The 23786-nt window shown below is 41.9% G+C and overlaps 1 protein-coding gene, 1 long non-coding RNA gene and 1 pseudogene across 5 annotated transcripts in view; 1 reads left to right on the forward strand and 2 right to left on the reverse strand.

The window, feature by feature from the left end:
- The first annotated feature begins 507 nt into the window (after positions 1-507).
- The window catches only part of LOC120470772 (uncharacterized), a 61072-nt gene continuing 37793 nt past the window's right edge, over positions 508-23786 (forward strand). The window contains exons 1-6 of one of the 3 annotated variants that reach the window (XM_089120762.1): positions 508-865; positions 1108-2293; positions 6729-6820; positions 20024-20781; positions 23227-23238; positions 23620-23704. In XM_089120762.1, coding sequence (XP_088976888.1) covers positions 781-865; positions 1108-2293; positions 6729-6820; positions 20024-20781; positions 23227-23238; positions 23620-23704 — 2218 coding nt within the window. In that variant the 5' untranslated portion in view covers positions 508-780. Of the gene's footprint in view, positions 866-1107; positions 2294-5808; positions 5917-6607; positions 6821-20023; positions 20782-23226; positions 23239-23286; positions 23705-23786 lie in introns of those variants that run through there. The other 2 variants (XM_039660441.2, XM_089120765.1) reach the window with 2 other exon arrangements.
- On the reverse strand, positions 3631-5560 carry LOC148973414 (uncharacterized; annotated as a pseudogene). Its single transcript, XR_016146915.1, has 3 exons — positions 5331-5560; positions 4653-5094; positions 3631-3647 (listed from the first exon to the last, which is right to left on the reverse strand). The product of XR_016146915.1 is annotated as an uncharacterized LOC148973414 (transcript).
- On the reverse strand, positions 15758-19329 carry LOC148973415 (uncharacterized). Its single transcript, XR_016146751.1, has 2 exons — positions 19162-19329; positions 15758-16264 (listed from the first exon to the last, which is right to left on the reverse strand). It is a non-coding gene; the product is annotated as an uncharacterized LOC148973415 (long non-coding RNA).

Below are 23786 nucleotides of genomic sequence, written 5' to 3' on the forward strand. Positions count from 1 at the left end.
TACTGAATTTGGGTTTTCCTTAGTTGACAGTTTTAATCATTACAATTAAAGGAAATGCATTTTAAATATATAAGTCTGTGTTTAATGAATGAATACAATATCCAAGTCTTACTTTTTGAATGGAATTACTGAAATAATTCAACTTTTTGACGATATTCTAATGAGATTACCAGCACCCGTATTATTAGATGCCAATCATAAAAGCTGTGAAAAATAAGAAATTAATCTATATAAATGCACTTCGATCATATTATTGAACAGCAGTTGTCATTTACGTTTTGACTTAACAAGAGGATGACAAAACTAATCTCTGATCACAGATTCCACTTGTTTTGTGTTAAATAAGGGTTCACTTGAAAATTCACATTTATCCTCCAGAACTCAATCTAACAATTTAACGTTTTATTGTTTCCGACCCGATGGAAGTGAAAGAGCAAAAACAAGAACTCAGGTTAAAGGTGATGATGCAGTTTATTTCAGCCTGTTCACACCAATAATCTTAATGTGCCAATTTACTGAAGATCTCAGACATCACCATAATGAATGAGCTGAAAACAGGGAACTTTTGGAGACAAAGAGGTTTTTCAGCTGCTCAGTTTAACATGATGGCCCTGTACTTTTTAAATGCAGATTGGATGAAAACACAGTGATCACAGTTCACACCTGCAGTGAAGCCCCTCCCACAACAATTCACCAATAAATACTGGGAATATTCCCATCATCCTACAAGAGAAGGACAAACTCCAGGAGTAGCAGCTGAAATCTGTGTGACTGTTAAAGATGGAGTTTATTAAAGAGGAGATTGAAGACATGAGTGATCCAGAACCATCCAGAATAAAACATGAAGATACTGAGGAACAAACAGGTTGGTGTCCATTCTTGATTCTTCATTGTTGATGCTTTGGTAGATGTGGATTAATAAGCAGTATATGGATGATAAATGATAGAGTAATGCATCCAAATGATAATAACCTTGTATATAACAGTTGTCAAACAAATTTTTACTATATTAACAAGTGAATGACGGAGCAAAAAGTAAAACATCTGTTCTATGTTGTTCTGCTATTAAATAAGGGTTCACTTGAACTGTATTTCTGTGTGTTTTAGACCAGGTGAGAGTGAAAGAGGAAAGACAAGAACTGAATGAAGTGAAGGAGGAACATCATAACTTTAGAATTCAAAGAACAAAAGCCAAAGAGACGCACACCTGCACTCAGTGTGGAAAGAGTTTCACACGGAAAGGAGACCTTAACATACACATGAGAATTCATACTGGAGAGAAACCGTATACATGCACTCAGTGTGGAAAGAGTTTCACTCAATCATCAGGTCTCCGTCATCATCTGTTCATTCACTCTGGAGAAAAGCCATTTAACTGTGATCAGTGTGGTAAAGATTTTAGTTCATCATCACAGCTAAAATCACACCTGAATGTTCATTCAGATGAGAAGCCTTATGTGTGTTCTCTCTGTGGAAAGAGTTTTTCACGTCGGAAGTGTCTTAATCTACACCAGAAAACACATAATGAAGTGAGAGATTATATGTGCTTTGACTGTGGGAAGAGCTTTACTACATCTAGTCATCTGAAACAGCACCAAAGAATTCATACTGGAGAAAAACCTTACAAGTGCTCATACTGTGACAAGAGTTTCAGTCGGTCTGGACACCTGAAATCACACGAGCGAGTTCACACTGGAGAGAAGCCGTACGACTGTACTCAGTGTGGAAAGAGTTTCACAGAGAAAGGACATCTTAACAAACACATGAGAATTCACACTGGAGTGAAACCATATACATGCACTCAGTGTGGAAAGAGTTTTAGAGATGCATCAACTCTCAGTAGTCATCTGCTCATTCACTCTGGAGAAAAGCTATTCAACTGTGATCAGTGTGGTAAAGGTTTTATTTCATCATCAAATCTACTCCAACACCTGAAAGTTCATTCAGATGAGAAGTCTTATGTGTGTTCTCTCTGTGGAAAGAGTTTTTCACGTCTGGGCGGTTTTAAACTGCACCAGAAAACACACAATGAAGTGAGAGAGTATTTGTGCTTTGACTGTGGGAAGAGCTTTAGTAGATCTGTTGATCTGAAACGGCACCAAAGAATTCATACTGGAGAAAAACCTTACAAGTGCTCATATTGTGACAAGAGTTTCAATCGGTCTGGAAACCTGAAATCACACGAGCGACTTCACACTGGAGAGAAGCCGTATGCCTGCACTCAGTGTGGGAAGAGTTTCAAACAATCAACTCATCTAGTGACTCATATTAGAAAGCATTGTTCTGTGTCACAGTGAGCAAATGTTTTGTTATTCACATAATGTGTAAATGTGTTAGTTTACTAATAAACTAGTGTTACAGTGAAATGCATCAAGAATTGTGTTTTATATGTTGGAGAACAAGAATATTATTGCAAATTATTTTAATTGAACACTAACTCAAAGAAAAATAAAAATACCAAAATGAAAAGAGACTGGAAAGAAATGCAGAATCCCTGAATCCCTGAAAATCCCTGAATTTGATTCAGTTTTTAATTGTAAAATTTGCAAAATTGTTAAATATATCATTAAACCTGAAAATTATCGGCCAAAATATATTTTTATTTTTTGGTCTAAAGAAAAAAGGCAGAAAAATGACGCCCCACAATGTGTATTGTATGTAATTACAATTAATTATAGTTATTTTATACGTTTTAAAAAAACCTTTTAAGCGTTTTCAGTTAATTCAAACTTTTGTTTATACTGTGTTCTCTTTGCCAAAAAGTATGAAACGTGTTTTGGAGAAAAACATTTATTTCATAATGTGATTTAAACCCCAGCCACCCCACACACTGTCAATTCTTTTATTTCAATGAAAGGTTTGATTTTTGGCAATATTTTTAATTAAAGATCAAAAGGATAAACGATGCAGATTTATTTTTACAGCCAGTTTTGAACATGTTTACCAGGGGTGCCATTACTTCTCTATTAATAAAACTTTCTTAGTTTAGTTTAGTTTATTTGTTTAGCACGTTTAGTACAAGTACAGAGTTCCACTCCTGTTCCTATTAACTCACGAGACATGCAGACTAAACATCAAAGAAGAAGAAGAGAAAAAAAACAGAACACACAATAAAAAAATAAATAAACAAAGCAATTCAATACAAACAAACAATACTTAGAAAAAACTACATAAAGGCATCGAGCTAGCAATAGTAAACTCTTCAAATGCTTTTTAAAAGCTGAATAAAAGCTGATAATCTCGAATAGACAAGTCTCTCTAAGATTTTCGATATACACAGGGGAATTGATATGCGACCCGTCTGGGCTGGGCTGTCTTGAATTGAAGATAAGTTTTAATTGTGAAACCTTTTTGAAGATAAGATTAAAGGGATCAAATGGAATTGACAGTTAGTTTTGTGACCTATTGACCCCTCCTAGCCTCGATGATGTCTTGTTTTAACTGTGCTTTAATTTTGAAAGTGTCTGTTTGCATGTTTTTGAACTTGGTGTTTTGTCACCGCATCCCCTGAGCTGCAGCTGTGAACGTGATTAGAAAAAAATTGTGGAGGTTTATCTGTTTTCTCAGTGTTCATCTGATCATCTGAAACGGCATCAAAGAATTCATACTGCTCATATTGTGACAAGAGTTTCACTCGGCCTGGAAACCTGAAAACACACGAGCGAGTTCACACTGGAGAGAAGCCGTACTACTGTACTCAGTGATCTAGTGACTCATAGAAAGCATTGTTCTGTGTCACAGTGAGCAAATGTTTTGTTTGTTTGAGATTCACATAAATGTGTAGTTAGTTAACTAATAAACTATTGTTGCTGTGAAATGCCACAAGATTGTTTTTTATATGTTAGAGAACAAGAATATTATTGTAAATGATTTTAATTGAACACTTAATCAAAGAAAATAAAAAATACCAAAATGAAAAGAGACTGGAAGGAAATGCAGAAAATCAGGTGCCTTGTTAATCTCCAAAGTGGGTTTCTCACAAATTTGCTCATCCAATTACAGTTAATAATACAGATGAATAATTCTTGATGCTGTAGACATGTGTAGGCTACCCCAGTCTGCAGCTGTGTTTATAAAACATCCAGTGGCAAAGAAGCGTAGAGCTAGACATAGGGATGCTAAAATGTCTTGAAGTTTCAGGCCTCAAATGCTCCTTCAAGTCAATTGCTAGTTGTTGTTTTGCATGTCTTGGAAAGACCTCAGCTAGGGTGAAACTCCAGACCTAGGAAGTTTCAGAACTCAGCTTGGCTGAAACTCCTCTGGCGGTCGGGGACAGTGCCTCTGGGATGGCAGACCGGGGTGGTGGTCTCTCTTTTTAAGAAGGGGGACCGGAGGGTGTGTTCCAACTACAGGGGGATCACACTTCTCAGCCTCCCTGGGAAAGTCTATGCCAGGGTACTGGAGAGGAGAATACGGCCGATAGTGAAACCTCGGATTCAGGAGGAACAGTGCGGTTTTCGTCCGGGCCGTGGAACACTGGACCAGCTCTATACTCTCTACAGGGTGCTGGAGGGTTCATGGGAGTTTGCCCAACCAGTCCACATGTGCTTTGTGGATTTGGAGAGGGCATTCGACTGTGTCCCCCGAGGCGGCCTGTGGAGGGTGCTCCGGGAATATGGGGTTCGGGGTCCTTTGAGTGAATCTCTTGTCACAATATGAGCACTTGAAAGGTTTTTCTCCAGTATGAATTCGTTGGTGCCGTTTCAGATCAACAGATGTAGTAAAGCTCTTCCCACAGTCAAAGCACATATAATCTCTCACTTCATTGTGTGTTTTCTGGTGCCGTTTAAAACACTTCCGCCTTGAAAAACTCTTTCCACAGAGAGAACACACATAAGGCTTCTCATCTGAATGAACTTTGTTGTTTTAGATTTGATGATGAATTAAAATCTTTACCACACTGATCACAGTTAAATGGCTTTTCTCCAGAGTGAATGAGCAGATGATGATTGAGACCTGATGAATCAGAACAAATCTTTCCACACTGAGTGCAGGTGTGCGTCTTTTTGGCTTTTGTTCTTTGAATTGTAAAGTTACGATATTCCTCCTTCACTTCTTTCAGTTCTTGTCTTTCCTCTTTCACTCTCACCTGGTCTATAACACACAGAAATACAGTTAGAATCAGTTCAAGTGAACCCTTATTTATTAGCAGAAAACAACAGAGATCAGATCTTTCACTTTCTGTTTTGTCATTCACTTGTCCATATAGTAAATATGTTTGAAAACTACAAGGTTATGATCATTTGGATTTCCATTTATCATCCATATGCTGCTTATTAATTCACATCTACCAAAGCATCAACAATGAAGAATCAAGAATGGACACCAACCTGTTTGTTCCTCAGTATCTTCATGTTTTATTCTGGATGGTTCTGGATCAGTCATGTCTTCAATCTCCTCTTTAATAAAGTCCATCTTTACTCTAGTACGGCACACAGATTCACCTGGAGTGTCTCCTGCGTGTTCAGATGCACTTCTAGCCTTGATGATGAGAATATTCCCAGCATTTAATGCTGAATTATTTTGAAAAGGCTGTGATCACTCTGAAGTTAGAAGTAGTTTCAAGTTAGTTGTTTTTTTTTAAGAAAAAAAAAGAATGGTTTGATTTTTCTGATTTAGACTGTTCAAACTGTGTTTGTTTTCTTACTGTGTGTGTTTTAACACATCACCGGAGATTTATCTTGTGGATTTTTTGTTTGTTATTTGGTCTTACTATTTTTAAACTATAATACTTTGTTTGTAGACTGAACTAAAAAAGTGTAAGGGTATTTAAAAATTCGGTTTTCGGAGTCATTCAGCGCCTCCTGGAGGAAGAATTGAGTGTTTGCTGCTCAATGCGACACTCGCATGCGCCGTACGGCAGATGTTTACTACAGTTCTGAACACGTTTGCGGCAGCAACACGGCAGTGGACAGCGTGAGGATCTTTTGTAAACAAATGCGAAATTCGGATATGTCGGTTTAGTATTTAGTGTTTAGGTATAATTATAATAACGGATAATTATTATTACAAGCACATGACTACATTTATATTGTACTACAGTGATGAGAATATCGTGTAATTGTTCTGAGCAAAGTTTATTTTCAATACATACATGAAGATCGGATCCAACGTCACCTCATTAATCACTCTCTGCTCTTCAATTTATGTTCTGTTGTTCTAATTAAGTAGATTATAAAATTACACATATTTAAGTATATTTAACCCTAATTCTAACATGTTTCCTGTTATTCCATGCTATTTTTCGTTTGGAATAATACACTATGTTATTGTTAAATATTTCTTCGACTGTAGATTAAATAAAGATGCTGTCAGAATTGCATTATTTTAGTTTTATTGATTTTTTTATTTATTAAATTGTTCTTAGAGCATAAGAGCATTTTATGAATCAGTCAGTTAAATTTGTTGTAGACAAACATGAAGATTGATTGTTACATTCATTTCTATATTATGCTGACGTGTATATATATTGATTGGTTACAGTTTCTTCAAATTGTGGTTGATATCTGAGGAATCTCAGAATGAGTTATAATGAAGAAAGATTATAATTTTTGTGGGATTGTTTTTTTTTTTTAATCAGTAATTTATGTTTCTTCTCTTGTTTCAGAGTGATCACAGCCCTTTCAAAATAATTCGACAATAAATGCTGGGAATATTCTCATCATCAAGGCTAGAAGTGCATCTGAACACGCAGGAGACACTCCAGGTGAATCTGTGTGCCATACTAGAGTAAAGATGGAGTTTATTAAAGAGGAGATTGAAGACATGAGTGATCCAGAACCATCCAGAATAAAACATGAAGATACTGAGGAACAAACAGGTTGGTGTTTATTCTTGATTCTTCATTGTTGATGCTTTGGTAGATGTAAATTAATAAGCAGTATAGGGATGATAAATGATAGAGAAATACATCCAAATGATCATAACAATAGGTTACTTTCGTAACCCCGGTTCTCTGATAGCATTAAAGGGTTAGTTTACCCAAAAATGAAAATTAAGTCATTAATTACTCACCCCCATGCTGTACCAACCCCGTAAGACCTTCGTTCATCTTCGGAACACAAATAAAGATATTTTTGATTGAATCTGAGGGCTGGATCACTTTTCCATAGACAGCCTGAGGGACTGCCTCTTGACGGCCCAGAAAGTCATTAAAATAAAAGGTTTAAATATTCCATGTGCCTACAGTGGCTCAACTATAACTTTATCAAGCGACGAGACTACTTTTTGTGCGAAAAAAAAACGTAAATAACGACTTTATTCGACTTTCCATTACTTCCTTATGGGCGCATGCGCGAGAACTGAGACGAGACCGTTCTTCTTCGACTACTTTTTGTTACCGGCTGCTCACCGCTTAGGAGTTTTACCGCCCCCTACCGTATGGACGAATCCGGCGAAACTACCGGAAGTAAGCGGGCGCCATTACTGAGCTGTTGCTGGGTAGCGTTGCGCCATTGCCTTCTATTGTTTTAGTTGCAACTTCCGTCCACTGGAATAAACAGCTCGAGATTTACGACTGTCACTAACGTTACAACGTTAGCCCTTGTATAATGTCGAGTGGGTAAACAGTTTCCGTTATAAATTGTTTCAATGGTGGCAGTAAAATTTCAATTTTGAAGAGAAAACATTGTGAATACCCCGGGTCGACTGCCCCTGTCTGGTGCCGTACGGTAAACACAGATTTCCTGGGCGAGTACAAGACGCGGACATTCGCGTATAATAACAATTATTTAATGACATAAGTAAAAAAATATAATAAATGTGTGATATAGTGATCAGCAAAATCTCCTCTCTTGTTATTTTTTCTATTCAATTAACATGCTATGGTCATTAAATGGCTTTCCTGAGCTGAATGTAACGTTATGTGACATAATTGTTCTCCTGCTGTTATATTGACCTCTTTCCATGGTTTAAAAACAGTAGTTGGTCGATATTATGTATACTTTCTAGCTGTAACGTTACCTTACCCATGCCCGTTGCAATGTAAAAATGAGATAAATAATGGACACAAATGAAAAACATGAAATTGTTTATTTGATTTCATTTATTTATTTATTTATTTATTGTTGCCAAATGGACAGATCTTTTTTTAGTTTCCTCGGTAGCAAACGTTAGCCTAGCTTGCTTGCCAAGCTATTTTCATAAATAATCTGTAAGATCGTTTGTACCTTCATCTGTGACTGGAGGCCAATGTCTAACATCATCAACCCAACAAGTCTGCCTGGCTGTAGCTGTCATCAAGGGTGCGTTATCACCTTATCTCCGAGGTTTGTTTACATACCGGTGCATATGTCTATGCCGGTGTAACAGCTCAGTAATGGCGTCGCCACAAGATGGCAGCCTACACAAGAACGCTCGTCGGATTCGTCTATAAGATGACGTACTGCTTGTAAACAAAACGTTTTGTGCCTCCGGCTATATCAGTACGTCATCTTATACGGTAGGGGGCGGTAAAACTCCTAAGCGGTGAGCAGCCGGTAATAAAAAGTAGTCGAAGAAGAACGGTCTCGTCTCAGTTCTCGCGCATGCGCCCATAAGGAAGTAATGGAAAGTCGAATAAAGTCGTTATTTACGTTTTTTTTTTCGCACAAAAAGTAGTCTCGTCGCTTGATAAAGTTATAGTTGAGCCACTGTAGGCACATGGAATATTTAAACCTTTTATTTTAATGACTTTCTGGGCCGTCAAGAGGCAGTCCCTCAGGCTGTCTATGGAAAAGTGATCCAGCCCTCAGATTCAATCAAAAATATCTTTATTTGTGTTCCGAAGATGAACGAAGGTCTTACGGGGTTGGTACAGCATGGGGGTGAGTAATTAATGACTTAATTTTCATTTTTGGGTGAACTAACCCTTTAAGTGAGGTGTCTCACTATGGGATACGCCCCTTCCGCGTATTCCTCAGAAGCCCTATTACATTACGCCAGCCCTAATTGGCTGGCAGACATGACGCTGTGTCTGGGAGTGGCTACCCCACCCCTCCGTATAAGAGGAGCAGCACAGCGTCATTACGACATTCAAAACAAGCACACCTCTTCCTCGCTTCACACAGCAAGGAGGGTGATCTGGTGAGACACCTCACTTAATGCTATCAGAGAACCGGGGTTACGAAAGTAACCTATTGTTCTCTTTCAAGCATACGTTTCGGTGTCTAACTATGGGATATCCTAACTCCCGTATTGCCAGATAGCCTGCTTCGAAGTCCCCTGCCAACCAAACACCGCCTTCAGGCTGAACGAGTCATGAGTCAACTCCAACACTCAGTACCGCATGTGCTAGACTCTGTGCTGTAACATCCAGTTTATAAAACCTAGCAAATGTATGCGGCGAGGACCAACTCGCCGCTTCGCAAATATCCTGTATCGTGACTCCTTTAAAAAGGGCCCACGAAGTTGATATTCCCCTTGTTGAGTGTGCACGTAAACCAGCTGGGGGCACCTGACCCTTACTGGAATATGCCAGTGAAATCGCCTCCACTATCCAGTGCGACAACCGCTGCTTTGTAATCGGCTTCCCCGTACGTGGTTTTAACCAAGATACAAACAGCTGATCACACTCCCGGAACCCTTTGGTCCTTTCAATGTAAATGCGTAAGGCACGCACTGGGCACAGCTCATTTAGCTTTTGCTGTTCTGACGAGGCAAAAGGTGGTGGATAGAAAGCTCTTAACTCCAAAGGAGTAATAGAATTAACTATTTTGGGTATGAAAGCAGGATTAGGTCTCAAAATCACCCCTGCATCCCCGGGCATGAACTGTGTACATGCTGAATGCACCGAAAGTGCGTGAATCTCACTTAAGCCAAGGCTAACAGCAGCGCTGTTTTAAACGACAATATTTTCAAATCAATCTTGTCCAGTGGTTCAAATGGGGACATCGAAAGAGCATCAAGTACCAGTGCTAAATCCCATGAAGGGGAAAGCGGTTTTGAAACTGGTAAGGCACGACGCGCGCCCTTCATGAACCTGCATACTAAAGGATGCTGCCCAACAGTTTTATTAACAAAACCTATGTGACAAGCAGAGATAGCGGCCAAATACACTTTAATGGTGGAAAATGCTTTCCCTTGATCTATCAAATCCTGTAGGAATGATAGAACAACTGCCACTGAACACTGAAAAGGGATCTCGTGCTTAGTCGCGCACCAGCGCTCAAACACGCCCCATTTGCATTCATAGAGAGACCTAGTCGACGAAGCTCTAGCATTCTGTATGGTTCTGATAACACCGTCAGACAGACCGGTTGTACTCAAATTGAACCACTCACTGGCCAGGCCCATAGTGCCAATCGTTCTGGGTGTGGATGAAGAATCTCCCCCCCTGCTTGTGACAGTAGATCTCTGCGTAACGGGAGAGACCATGGGTCTTCGTACAGCATATGAATGATCTCCGCTAGCCAATATTTCCCTGGCCACCTCGGAGCTATTAATATGAGCTTCAATCCCTCCTCTCTCACTCTGTGGAGTGTTGGGGATATTAATGCTATCGGTGGGAACGCATAGAGGAGAGTGCGAGGCCAATCGTGTGCCAGCGCATCTATCCCCAGGGGCATCTATCCCCAGATTTGTTCGACCACTTCCTTGTTCAATTTCCACTCCCCGTACAGTGGATTGCCCCTGGACAGCAGATCCGCGCCCCGGTTCATGACACCCTGTACGTGCGTTGCTCTTAGGGATGAAAGGTTGGCATTGCTCCACAAAATCAGTTTGCGTGCCAGCATGTGTAAGGGAAGTGATCTGAGGCCTCCCTGTCGATTTATATATGCCACAACTGTAGTGTTGTCTGTCCTCACGAGAACATGATGCCCTTTCAGAAAAGGGAGAAAATGCTTCACTGTCAGAAACACGGCCAGCATTTCCAGATAGTTTATGTGGAGATTGATCAGATGATGACCCCATCTTCCATTCACTATCCTGCCCTCGTAAATGCCCCCCCAACCGTACAACGACGCGTCCGTCGTTATGACTTTTCTGGCTTGAACTACGCCCATGGGTACCCCTTGAACCAGAAAGGTTGGGTGTCTCCATTGACGCAGTGCACGGACTGCCTCTGACGTCACTCTCACTCTCTTTCGGCAGTGCCTTAATGGGTCCAGCCTTTACCCAGCGCTGAAATTCTCTCATGAATAGTCTGCCTAAGGGAATGACTATTAGGGCTGAGGCCATCAGTCCCAATAATCTGAGGCATGTGCGGAAAGAGACATTCTTCCCTCTCTGAAATTCGGTCAGGCATCGGTTGAATTTTACCACCCTGTCCTCTGACAGTCGCGCTTTGAAGGTCACCGAGTCCAGTGACAGCCCCAAATATGTTATGGACTGTGCGGGAATCAGAACACTCTTTTCGGTGTTCAGTTTTAAACCCAGTTTCTGTATGTGATCCAGAAGCATGGTCGTGTGATATCTCACTTCTTGTTCTGACTGAGCTGTCACCAACCAGTCGTCTATGTAAGTAGCGAGACGGATGCCCTTTTCCCTGAGGGGGGTCAGGGCCGCTTCTGTACATTTTATGAATACTCTTGGGCTCAGAGACATGCCAAATGGTAGGACCAGGAATTCGTAGGTCACTCCGAGGAAGGCAAACCTCTGGAATTTCCTGTGGGGTGGGTATATTTTTTATGTGAAAATATGCGTCTTTCAGGTCGATCGATGTAAACCAATCGCCTGGGCGCACTAGTTTTAGGAGTGTAGAATGAGTGAGCATTCTGAACTTGTACTTCCTTAAGTATTTGTTCAGCGCACGTAGATCCAATATGGGACGAAGGGCACGAGTCCCTTTCTTTGGGACTAGGAAGTATCTCGAGTAAAACCCACTGTGGCTTTGCTTGGGTGGTACCACTCTTATCGCCTTTTTGTTCAACAGTGAATGAATTTCGTCCTGAAGAACATGTTTTAGCTCTTCCCGCACATGAGAATGAATTATTCCTTTGAATTGCGGGGGGGAAGTGGCAAACTGCAGTCTGTACCCGAATTGTATTGTCTTTAATACCCAATGGGACTTTGTGCACTCTCGCCAATTGTTTATTTGCAGCGTTCTGGTGCCATCTTGTGGCTGAAACATGAATGAGTTCGCGGTCTGTACTGCGCATGCGTGGGCACTTTGCGCTTGGACAGAGTCTGAGTGGTTCATAGTGTGTTCTGTTAACATGTTTTGCAACATTTTTTGGGGCATTGTGTTTTGCAACATTTCTTGGGGGTACAGTGAAAACTTTATTGAGTTTTGAACATGAAAGGTGCTTGTGACTAGTGGGTTGGTGTGCACCACTGCACCGTTTCTTTTCCTTTTCACCGCTCTGCTTCCCCTGGCCCAACCGGGCGCCGATTTCCCCACAGAACATCTGTGAACTGTAGAACTCGTGTTTTGAAGAACGCTGAACATGAGAGGGTCGGGAGCTAGCAAACTGGGGGGCTGATGACTCCGTTCCCTGGTGAAGACCCTGTCAAACAGTCTTCTTCTTCCTCCTCGCTCCCTGAGGGTGGGGATGAGGTTGAGGAGCTGACTGGACCGTTTGAGCTGCCGCAGGCGGATAGTTCTTCCTAGGCCAATGCAGACCTCTGTTCCTGCGCTCCACTCTGACCCGTTGCATTCACGTTAGGTCTCTGCCGTTTCGGAATGCGAAAGTTGGGGGGTGGGCGGGCCGTGACCTGTGCGAAGGTCTGTCGGGGTGGCGGAGCTGGTGCAATCTGCGTCTTTCTCGGCATACAGAGCTGCAAAGCCTCATCATCCCTCTTTTTCTCCTCGCATCTCTTCTGCATCAGTGTCAGAGCTGAGCCGAAAATGCCATCCGCGACTACCGGTGCGTCTAGGATGGCTTCTTTTTCCCTGTCAGAGAGATTAGCGAGATTAAGCCATCGTGCTCTCTCCTGGATAACCATTGTGGCCATGGCTTTCCCGGCGGCTTGAACCGCGCATCTCTGAAGACGCAGAGAGAGATCCGTTACAACACAGATCTCCTCCCAGTGTGTCTGACCTGGCATGGTAGTCACTTCGTCCTGCAGCTCCGCTTGGTATGCGGTCAGCAGAGAGATCGCGTTCATAGCCCTTACAGAGAGCGCGACTGCTTTGTAAGCGCGTTCCGTCATGCTCGACTGGAAACGATCAGCTTTAGATGGCAGCGTCGGGTTTGCAGCCGCCGTGCGTTTAGGTTGCAAGTGAGCGGCAACTAAAGGCTCCATGGGGGGCATACGGAGAAGGCCCTCCTTTTCCATCCCCTCCACATCTAGAACGGAGCCACCCTGCACGGGCATCTTGCTCGTGAACGGCTTATCCTTCCACGTAACCGCGACCTCCTCCAGGAGCTCCGGGAAAACAGGAAGGAGCTGTCGTGCTGCTCGTTTGGCACTCGGCAGTCTCTTACCCTCATAGCGAGACTTTGCAGTCTCCGCTACCACGGTCGGCCACGGAATATTATAACGCGTTTGCACACGTCCTGCAGATCGACACTGAGAAGCGGGGAGGATGGTGTACCGTCCGCCTCTTCCGTGGATCCCGCCGCAGCGAGGATATGCTCCGGGTGCGCAGGCCGAGGGAGGAATGGAGAATCTTCTAAGTCTTCCTCTTCGTCAGAGAGAAGAAAGTCCGATTGTCCCTCTTCCTCGAATTCGACCGCGTCTTCCTCCTCATCCGTGCTGAGCAGACTGGAGAGAGGCATGCATGCGTCGAGCTGCTCACTCCAGGATAGAGCCGCCGTGGTGGGCGGTTCTACAGGGATGGATACCTGCGGAGTGTTAGCTGGTGCAGGGCTAGGAGTCATGAGGGGATCCTGGCACGACAGGCTAGCTTGGCGTGCTAGCCTGCGACGAAGGCTCTTCGTGGTGAAGCGTGCGCAGTGTTCACACGTGCCGGGACTCTCGATCGCCAATTGAGCGTGTTTCAGCCCGAGACATGCAGAGCAGACCTGGTGTGTGTCCTTGCATGAAATCTTGTTCCCGCATGAACAGAACCGCACGGAATCTCCCTCACTAGCCTGGATAGTCTGCATTGCTGCAGCCATCGTAGAATCGAACAAACCTCCTTGCGATCGGCTGGGATGCAAATCGAAGGAGCCAGACGAAAAACGGCGTGGTGGCCAGTAGTTCGTCCAAGAGTTCGTAGAAAAGGCTTCAAGGCTTCTGGTGTGAAGCGAGAAGAGGTTTTTGAATGTCGTAATGACGCTGTGCTGCTCCTCTTATACGGAGGGGTGGGGTAGCCACTCCCAGACACAGCGTCATGTCTGCCAGCCAATTAGGGCTGGCGTAATGTAATAGGGCTTCTGAGGAATACGCGGAAAGGGCGTATCCCATAGTGAGACACCGAAACGTATGCTCGAAAGAGAACCTTGTATATAGCAGTTGTCAAACATATTTTTACTATAGACGAATCCAACGAGCGTTCTGTGTAGGCTGCCATCTTGTGGCGACGCCATTACTGAGCTGTTACACAGGCATATAGACATATGCACCGGTATGTAAACAAACCTCGGTGATAACGCGAACTCACCCTCGATGACAGCTACAGCCAGGCAGAATGACTTGTTGGTTTGATCTGTGACTGCAGTGGCCTCCAGTCACAGATGAAGGTACAAACGATCTTACAGATTAACGTTATTTATGAAAATAGCTTGGCAAGCTAGCTAGGCTAACGTTTGCTAACGAGGAAACTATAAAAAGATCTGTCCATTTGGCAACAATAAATAAATAAATGAATGAAATCAAATAAACAAAATCATTTTTTTCATTTGTGTCCATTATTTATCTCATTTTCACATTGCAACAGGCAAGGGTAAGGTAACGTTACAGCTAGAAAGTATACATAATATCGACCAATTAGTGTTTTTAAACCATGGAAAGAGGTCAATATAACAGCGGGAGAACAATTATGTCACATACATAACGTTACATTTAGCTCAGGAAAGCCATTTAATGACCATAGCATGTTAATTTAATAGAAAAAATAGCAAGAGAGGAGATTTTGCTGATCACTATATCACATATTTATTATATTTTTTTTACTTATGTCATTAAATAATTGTTATTATACGCGAATGTCCACGTCTTGTACTCGCCCAGGAAATCTGTAAACCGTACGGCACCAGACAGGGGCAGTCGACCCGGGGTATTCACAGTGTTTTCTCTTCAAAATTGAAATTTTACTGCCACCATTGAAACAATTTATAACGGAAACTGTTCACCCACTCGACATTATACAAGGGATAACGTTGTAACGTTAGTGACAGTCGTAAATCGCGAGCTGTTTATTCCAGTGGACGCAAGTTGCAACTGTAGTGAAGTTTTTCTTCTTCCACGCAACAGACCAGGAGACTCTTGAGGTATCTTACACGCAGAAGTTCATTATTGCGTAGCTGTAGTCATCTCAAAGATAGTCTAAGATTGTCTAACTAAGGGAAAACATTCCCTTACAATTTATACATTTAGAGGGGAGGAGTTTACATTGAGGGGGAGAAACTGAAACAAAGCATGCAAATGAATTAGGAACACACCCTACTCTGAGGCCATTACCAATCCGATTGAATCAGCATAACTTTTCAAATGCTGATGGTGGCAGGAACTCTGGTTCCAAAGAGCCATCCCAGAGCCATTAAAGACAAAAGGTGTAAGTCTCCCTTATAGCTAATCCAATCAAAAACAGGACTATCGGGAAAGGAGACTCTCGCTGGAGACTTTATCAGTTTTTATACCATTGGAGTGGAAACCTAAATTAAACATTTGACAAATTTGTATTTCTCCAATTCCCCCTTTGGGAGTTCTAAATAACTCCCACACTATATACAAATTTAAACAATTAAACGTTCACTCTTGTAACTTTTGCTAGTTACAGGCACATACTCATGTTCTGTGTTTGCTTTTTCTGTAATTACATGCTGACACAGAAAACAAACATGCAATTAGGGTCCATTAAGCTCTTACGGAAAAATTAAACTTCAGTTACATCTGGTGTAATTTTTTCTGAAAGATCAAGACTGTTTAACCATCATGCTTGTGCACAAGAGAGTCAATGCAGCCATCTTCGGCTGTGGCCTGCAAGGTTTCCAGCAAAAACGAGGATTGTGGAGTCTTCACTTTGTGCGATGTCCTGGTGGTTACTACATCTTGATAATGTTGATGGATGACTGAAGGTTCCGTAAGTCTTTTCTCTGCGTTGTGTATTTTTTTTTTCTTCTTTACTTTGGTGATAGTTGGCTCGGCAGTGGGTCTCATTGTTCTCTGGAAGTGGTGGCTTCATACGCAGGTGAAGACGTCTGTGCGTATGGGTCTCGGGATAGCCATCAAGTGGTATCTGCACAGAGGAAAAAAAAAAAACAAGAGAGCAGTATTTCTTCAAAGACAAGGGTTGTATCCTGCTGAGTAAACACTGAGTCTGCTATTGTTCCCTCTTTCCCTATTCCTTAATTCTTGACACCTAAAGAAAACAGTGAGGTGAGGATGGACTAAATGGATGGGGAAGGCCTATGAGGGAATCTTCGCCCAAGGGGTGACCCCCGACGCATATGGCATTTCGGTTCTTCCCTTGGGTTCCTCACTGGTTCGTGTCCTTTTTATGTCCCTGTCAGTGGGCAGAATTTTGCAGAATACTTTGCAATGTGACAGAACCCTTTTCAATGTGACACATAATACCAAGCTTTTTCTTCCTTGACCCAATACTGCCGATCAACATTACTTGATGGGGCACATGCCACTTAGGCTCTAATGGCTTGACCTGTCCTGTGACATGTGTACTTTGATCTGCGTAACCCAATTATGAGTTATTTTTTTCCTTCATCCTCTAACAAAACATCAGTCGTTGTAGACATCATACGTGAGAATGGGTGAGGATAGTTAAATCACTTTCCCCAATGGGAAAAGGTGACAAAATTGACTTTTGCTTCATTCATTAGTGCTACACTGCATGTGGGCATTTACAGTCTGACCTAACACTATTATTGATGAAAGGCCTGTGCTGTAGAATACCATTTAAGGCTGTGAGTTTACTTAAAGCAGTCCCCCAAAGGAAAAGCTGAGACAGTCACTTTCCTTTTGTTCCGTTAAACAAACATAAGTCTTTTATCTCTGTTGTAAGTTACTGGGGAAATTAAGCACTCACAGTCCAAATGGTTAACAGGTCAACAAGCTGCCCCACCCGTTTAAAGACGTGGGGAATGGCGGCTTCAGAGTAGCAAGCAAACTGAGAAGTTGGGCAAAAAGGTTGACTTCTTTAAATCTCTTTCTGCTTTTTCTACACTCTCTACTCCAATGTCCCGGCTGACCACAGTAATAACACCTGCCCTCTCTCTTAGGACATTTACGTTTCTGTGGGTTTTCTGTGCTGACCTTAAAAGAGGCTGCTGCAATTTGTACTCTTGCCTTAACATCAAAATCTCTTTCCCAAGCAGTTAACCTCTCCAGGTTACTTCTAAGAGTTCTGTGAGACCAAGTCAGATCCAAAAATGGCAAAGCACTTCTGTAGTCAGCTATAAGGCCATCTGACCAGATGCGGACCAGTGGTCCTTTGTCATTGAGTACACTTTCAGAATCATCCACTATTCCACTGTACGTTACAGCTGACTGACAAAACCTCTCAGTATATTCATTCACCGTTTCTTCTTTCTTTTGTACACAGTTAGTAATTCTAGACCAATCTATCTTGGGTCCTAGGATATTCTTTAGGATTTTCAGAACACCTTCTCTCAATTCATCTTTTCTGGCATGTTGCAGTTCAGAAGTAACAGCAGACTCAAAACTGTTGAATTCAGATTCAGTTAGAATTTGAGACATTAACTGTGTGATTTCTGTTAACGACATGTCGTAGAGACGCATTTTGCTGACCAATGCTCTTCTAAATTCAGTGAACTGTGTGCGTGCTGGCGGTAAACTCTGTGACAATCTCTCTATGTCTCTAGGTCCGAGCGTTGTAGCAACAGTTTGGATTTGAACAACAGAAGCACTGGAAGGAACACTTTCTGACTGTTCAATTCCCTGCGGTCTTTTTCTAGCAGCACACACCTTCACTGAACTTACATGCTTATCTGTTACTGATGGGATGTCTACATCTCTTTCAAACAATGCTTGTAAGTCAGGAAAAGTTTCATCTGACTGTTGGTCTTCAGTGTTACATTTGGCTGAGGCCTGGTTATGGCCCACCTTTGTCTTGAAACAGGACAATTGAGTCTGCAATTGTTTGTTCTGTTCATTTAACTTAGCAATACACCTAGCTTGCTCTTGTGCAATGGATAAACTGTATTCTTTGTAACAACAGATAATAGCTTTCACATTGTTCTTGCGAATACTTGCTCCTAGCACTTTTTTACACTCATCTATAGACCATACTTTTTCTGGGTGAATGCCAAATTTCTTTGTCAAATTCACTCTGACTGACTGAGTCACTATGGAGTCCATGTGCTCTCCTAACAATGACTTAAATTCACTATCTGACCACAATGGAGTGGCAAGGCCACTTTTCTCAGTTGTAGGAACCAACCTAGCATTCATCACAACCATTTTGTGAGTTTCTTTGTTATCACACAAAACAACTAACTTTCTCTGATCAACAGAGGCTACACTTGTTTACACAGATCGACTGTTGTAAACCTTCTTTGACAAAGCAAAGGAAAATCCACAATATTACTAGCACTTAATGCTAACCTTCCCTGCTTGTACAGAGGATCAAACTTTCATCTCTAAAATACATTTTTAGAGGGTAACACCACAAAACAACAACAAACAAACAACACAAACTATTAGCATGTTACGCTAATCTTCCCTGAAAGAAAATGGAAAGGGTCTTTCACCTTCCTAACTTTTAGAGGATAAGACCACAATAACTAGCAAAAAAAATGCTAATCCTTCTCTGCGAACAGAGGTTATAACCAATATTAACACGTAATGTTAATCTTCCCTAAGTTTAGAGGATATCTTCTCTTGCAACGTAGAGGCACTATTCCGTTCGACAAAACTTCCCTGACTCATTCAGAGGATATCTTACAACTTCCCTGACTTATTCAGAGGATCCCAAAATATTAACATTTAATGTCAATCTTCCCTGCCTGACAACAGAGGATATCTATCATCTTTAAAAGACAACTTTTAAAGGATAACTTTAGTTAATCAAACACTACAGCTGCCTGATAACTCTTTCTCTGACGGCGCAGAGGCACAACTTTGGTACTGGTCTGGTTCTTTGAATAGAGTGAAACTCACCGAATCGTTGCTTGTATGAAAAGATTCAGTCTGGAACTCAGTCAGAAAAGTTCTTTTTGTTCTTGTTCTGGAACTCAGTTCACTTTGTTGATCTTGTTCTGGAACTCAGGTAAGATTTCTCTGTTGAAATCTTTTGTTGCAGTTCTTGATTCAGGTAAGATTTCTCTATCCGGGTCATGGCACCATCTGTAGTGAAGTTTTTCTTCTTCCACGCAACAGACCAGGAGACTCTTGAGGTATCTTACACGCAGAAGTTCATTATTGCGTAGCTGTAGTCATCTCAAAGATAGTCTAAGATTGTCTAACTAAGGGAAAACATTCCCTTACAATTTATACATTTAGAGGGGAGGAGTTTACATTGAGGGGGAGAAACTGAAACAAAGCATGCAAATGAATTAGGAACACACCCTACTCTGAGGCCATTACCAATCCGATTGAATCAGCATAACTTTTCAAATGCTGATGGTGGCAGGAACTCTGGTTCCAAAGAGCCATCCCAGAGCCATTAAAGACAAAAGGTGTAAGTCTCCCTTATAGCTAATCCAATCAAAAACAGGACTATCGGGAAAGGAGACTCTCGCTGGAGACTTTATCAGTTTTTATACCATTGGAGTGGAAACCTAAATTAAACATTTGACAAATTTGTATTTCTCCACAACTAAAACAATAGGAGGCAATGGCGCAACGCTACCCAGCAACAGCTCAGTAATGGCGCCCCGCTTTCTTCCGGTAGTTTCGCCGGATTCGTCTATATTAACAATGAATGACAGAACAAAAAGTGAAAGATCTGATCTTTGTTGTTTTGTGCTAATAAATAAGGGTTCACTTGAACTGATTCTAACTGTGTTTCTGTGTGTTTTAGACCAGGAGAGAGTGAAAGAGGAAAGACAAGAACTGAATGAAGTGAAGGAGGAACATCGTAACTTTACAATTCAAAGAACAAAAGCCAAAAAGACGCACACCTGCATTCAGTGTGGAAAGAGTTTCACACACAAAGGAAACCTTAACATGCACATGAGAATTCACACAGGAGTGAAACTGTATACATGCATTCAGTGTGGAAAGAGTTTCACACACAAAGGAAACCTTAACATGCACATGAGAATTCACACAGGAGTGAAACCGTATACATGCACTCAGTGTGGAAAGAGCTTTTCTCAAGCATCAACTCTCAGTTATCATCTGCGCATTCACTCTGGGGAAAAGCCGTTTAACTGTGATCAGTGTGGTAAAGATTTTATTTCATCATCAAAACTAAAAGCACACCTAAAAGTTCATTCAGATGAGAAGCCTTATGTGTGTTCTCTCTGTGGAAAGAGTTTTTCACGACTGATCAGTTTTAAACTGCACCAGAAAACACACAATGAAGTGAGAGATCATGTGTGCTTTGACTGTGGGAAGAGCTTTAGTAGATCTGTTGATCTGAAACTGCATCAACGAATTCATACTGGAGAAAAACCTTACAAGTGCTCATATTGTGACAAGAGTTTCACACATACTGGAAACTTGAAATCACACGAACGACTTCATACTGGAGAGAAGCCGTACGACTGTACTCAGTGTGGGAAGACTTTCACCCAATCAAGTAATCTAGTGACTCATATTAGAAAGCATCGTTCTGTGTCACAGTGAGCAAATAATGTGTTGTTAGTTAACTAATAAACTAGTGTTGCTGTGAAATGCCACAAGATGTGTTTTATAAGTTGGAGAACAAAAATATTATTGATGTAGCACCCTGCTGAATTTATTTATTGTTTCCTTTGTGTTCTGCTAACAGAAATATAGTACCTATATCCTGAAATATTGTCCAGTTCAATTGTCCCAGGTTGGTAACACCTTTTCTTTTTTGTTTTTGTATTAATATGTGTTAATAAATTGTGAGGTGTTGAAATATGCTCTGTTGTGAGTAGCCCTTGAACATCCCTGGTCATTTTCTTTTGTATTGGGTGGTCAGTTTTGTTTATTATCCAATCATAGAGTAATTTGGGAACCTACTGGGTTTTTGAGGAGGCGGGACTAAAAGACAAAACGCAAAAGAGAGAGATGAAAAAGACATAGATATATTTAAGAGCTAGTTGTGAATTCTGTATTATTGATTACATTAGTGGACTTGGGCTTGATCACGCTAGAGAAGCGTTTGTGGATCACACGCGTTCTCCCCGCGGAAAGGTGACCATCGCGTCATTACGGTCGAGACTTAATGATCTCGTTAGATAGAGAGTCTCCTCATCAACAGCATGATCTAAAACTCTCCACGTGAGGTGCTACTTCGGCTGGTGGCCAGGGTGACCTGACTGATCCTCTTCAGTCACGCAACTCGCGTCTATTCTCCCGGGTCTATTTTCGGATGCCCTGCGGGTTTCCCTTAAAGGAGTAGTTCACTTTTGAAAAAACGTTTGCTGACAATTTACTCGCCCCCATGTCATCCAAGATGTCCATGTCTTTCTTTCCTCAGTCGAAAAGAAATTAAGGTTTTTGATGAAAACATTCCAGGATTTTTCTCCAAATAATAGACTTACATGGGAACCAGACGGTACAAGGTCCAAAAGATAGTTAATAACAGTTTCAGATGCAGCTTCAAATGTCTTTAAACGACACCAGACGATGAATAAGGGTCTTATCATGCGAAGCGATCGGTTATTTCAAAACTTGAAATACGTAATTACGTTCAAAAGGTCACGGGCGACGTAGCCGGAAGTACAGAAACAAAATCGTCCGACATCGTTGTTTTACCTTTTAATTACTTTTTTTGTAAACGGCGTTTGAGTTGGTTTGCACGTTCAACCTATGCGTTCAACTTGTAAACACTGACTCTGTATTTCAGGCTACGTCGCCCGTGACCTTTTGAACATAATTACGTATTTTGTGACGTTACAAACGCGCCTCACAGAATAGAGCAAGGCTAGCATTTGTCCTTAGAAAAGTTACATTTTTGGAATAAGTTTTGAAATAACCGATCGTTTCGCATGATAAGACCCTTATTCATCGTCTGGTGTCGTTTAAAGACATTTGAAGCTGCATCTGAAACTGTTATTAACTGTCTTTTGGACCTTAGACCGTCTGGTTCCCATTGAAGTCCATTATATGGAGAAAAATCCTGGAATGTTTTCATCAAAAACCTTAATTTCTTTTCGACTGAGGAAAGAAAGACATGGACATCTTGGATGACATGGGGGTGAGTAAATTATCAGCAAAAGTTTTTTCAAAAGTGAACTAATCCTTTAATGCTCCAGAATTAGATCTGTTTACCATCGCAGCATCACAGGGCGGGCTAGAAACTTCAGGAAGTGAAGATTCGACAGTGCTGCCACTTTCTGGTGTGCATATATATGTCGAGTCAGATCCTGAGATGACGGCCATGCCTCCCCTGGCCGCTGCGAGCATCGGACTAGAGTGGAACCTTTCACCCTGTCCTGAGTGATCGCTGCTGGACGATTGGCTTTTGGGCGTGGCCAAATGGGGGACCCCCATGTCTTCCAGCAAAACCTCATTAATCTCCTCCGCCCTTCCTTCCCTCGACGGGGCCGCTGCCCATGGGTACACTGGGGTGCCCCCGGTTGAACGCTCTGACGCGATGCTACTGTGTCCTCAGAGTGCTTCTTCTCAGTGCGATCCTAACCACCCGTCCAAAGCCTGTCATTTTTCGTCTAACCTTGTGGCGAAATCCTATAGCGCTCTATAGGAGGCAGCTGCCTCACTGCATGCCATGGCCATTCTGCTGGTCTACCAGACCCAGATGCTCACGGACATGTGTAACGGAGGCCAGCTAGTAGTTGCTAGCCTGTAGCTTGCCTGTCACACGTTTTTTGGGCCAAAACATTTTTTGTCACATACAGCAAACATCTCCTCACTATCCGCTAGCTGACAACCCAGGCTCCACACATGGCAACAGAAACAAACTGCGGCAAACATAATAAACTGTTCCAGCCAATAACTGACAAGAAGGCCCGGGGGCGGGGTTTTGGGGGGTCAGTGCGCGGGTGAGGAGGAGGGAGGGTCTATCTAGCCTCCATTTTGTTTGAAAATACTTTAAACAACAACAGGAAGTCGCCCGACATTGCTTAGAGCACCTTTAATGTTTCAGACTCGATCGAAGTGAAAGAGCTAAGACAAGAAATGAAATTAAAGGTGATAATGTTGTAGTTTGTTTCAGCCTGTTGACACCAATACAACGATCTTAATGTGCCAATTTACAGAAGATCTCAGACATCACCATAATGAATGAGCTGAAAACAGGGAACTTTTGGAGACAAAGAGGTTTTTCAGCTGCTCAGTTTAACATGATGGCCCTGTACTTTTTAAATGCAGATTGGATAAAAACACAGTGATCACAGTTCACACCTGCAGTGAAGCCCCTCCCACAACAATTCACCAATAAATACTGGGAATATTCCCATCATCCTACAAGAGAAGGACAAACTCCAGGAGTAGCAGCTGAAATCTGTGTGACTGTTAAAGATGGAGTTTATTAAAGAGGAGATTGAAGACGTGACTGATCCAGAACCATCCAGAATAAAACATGAAGATACTGAGCAACAAACAGGTTGGTGTCCATTTTTGATTCTTCATTGATGCTTTAGTAGATTTGAATTAATAAGGAGTATATAGATGATAAATTATAAACA

This window comes from Pimephales promelas, chromosome 16 (genome assembly GCF_988280905.1).
Source record: "Pimephales promelas chromosome 16, fPimPro1.hap1.1, whole genome shotgun sequence".
In the NCBI taxonomy this organism is placed as follows: domain Eukaryota; kingdom Metazoa; phylum Chordata; class Actinopteri; order Cypriniformes; family Leuciscidae; genus Pimephales; species Pimephales promelas.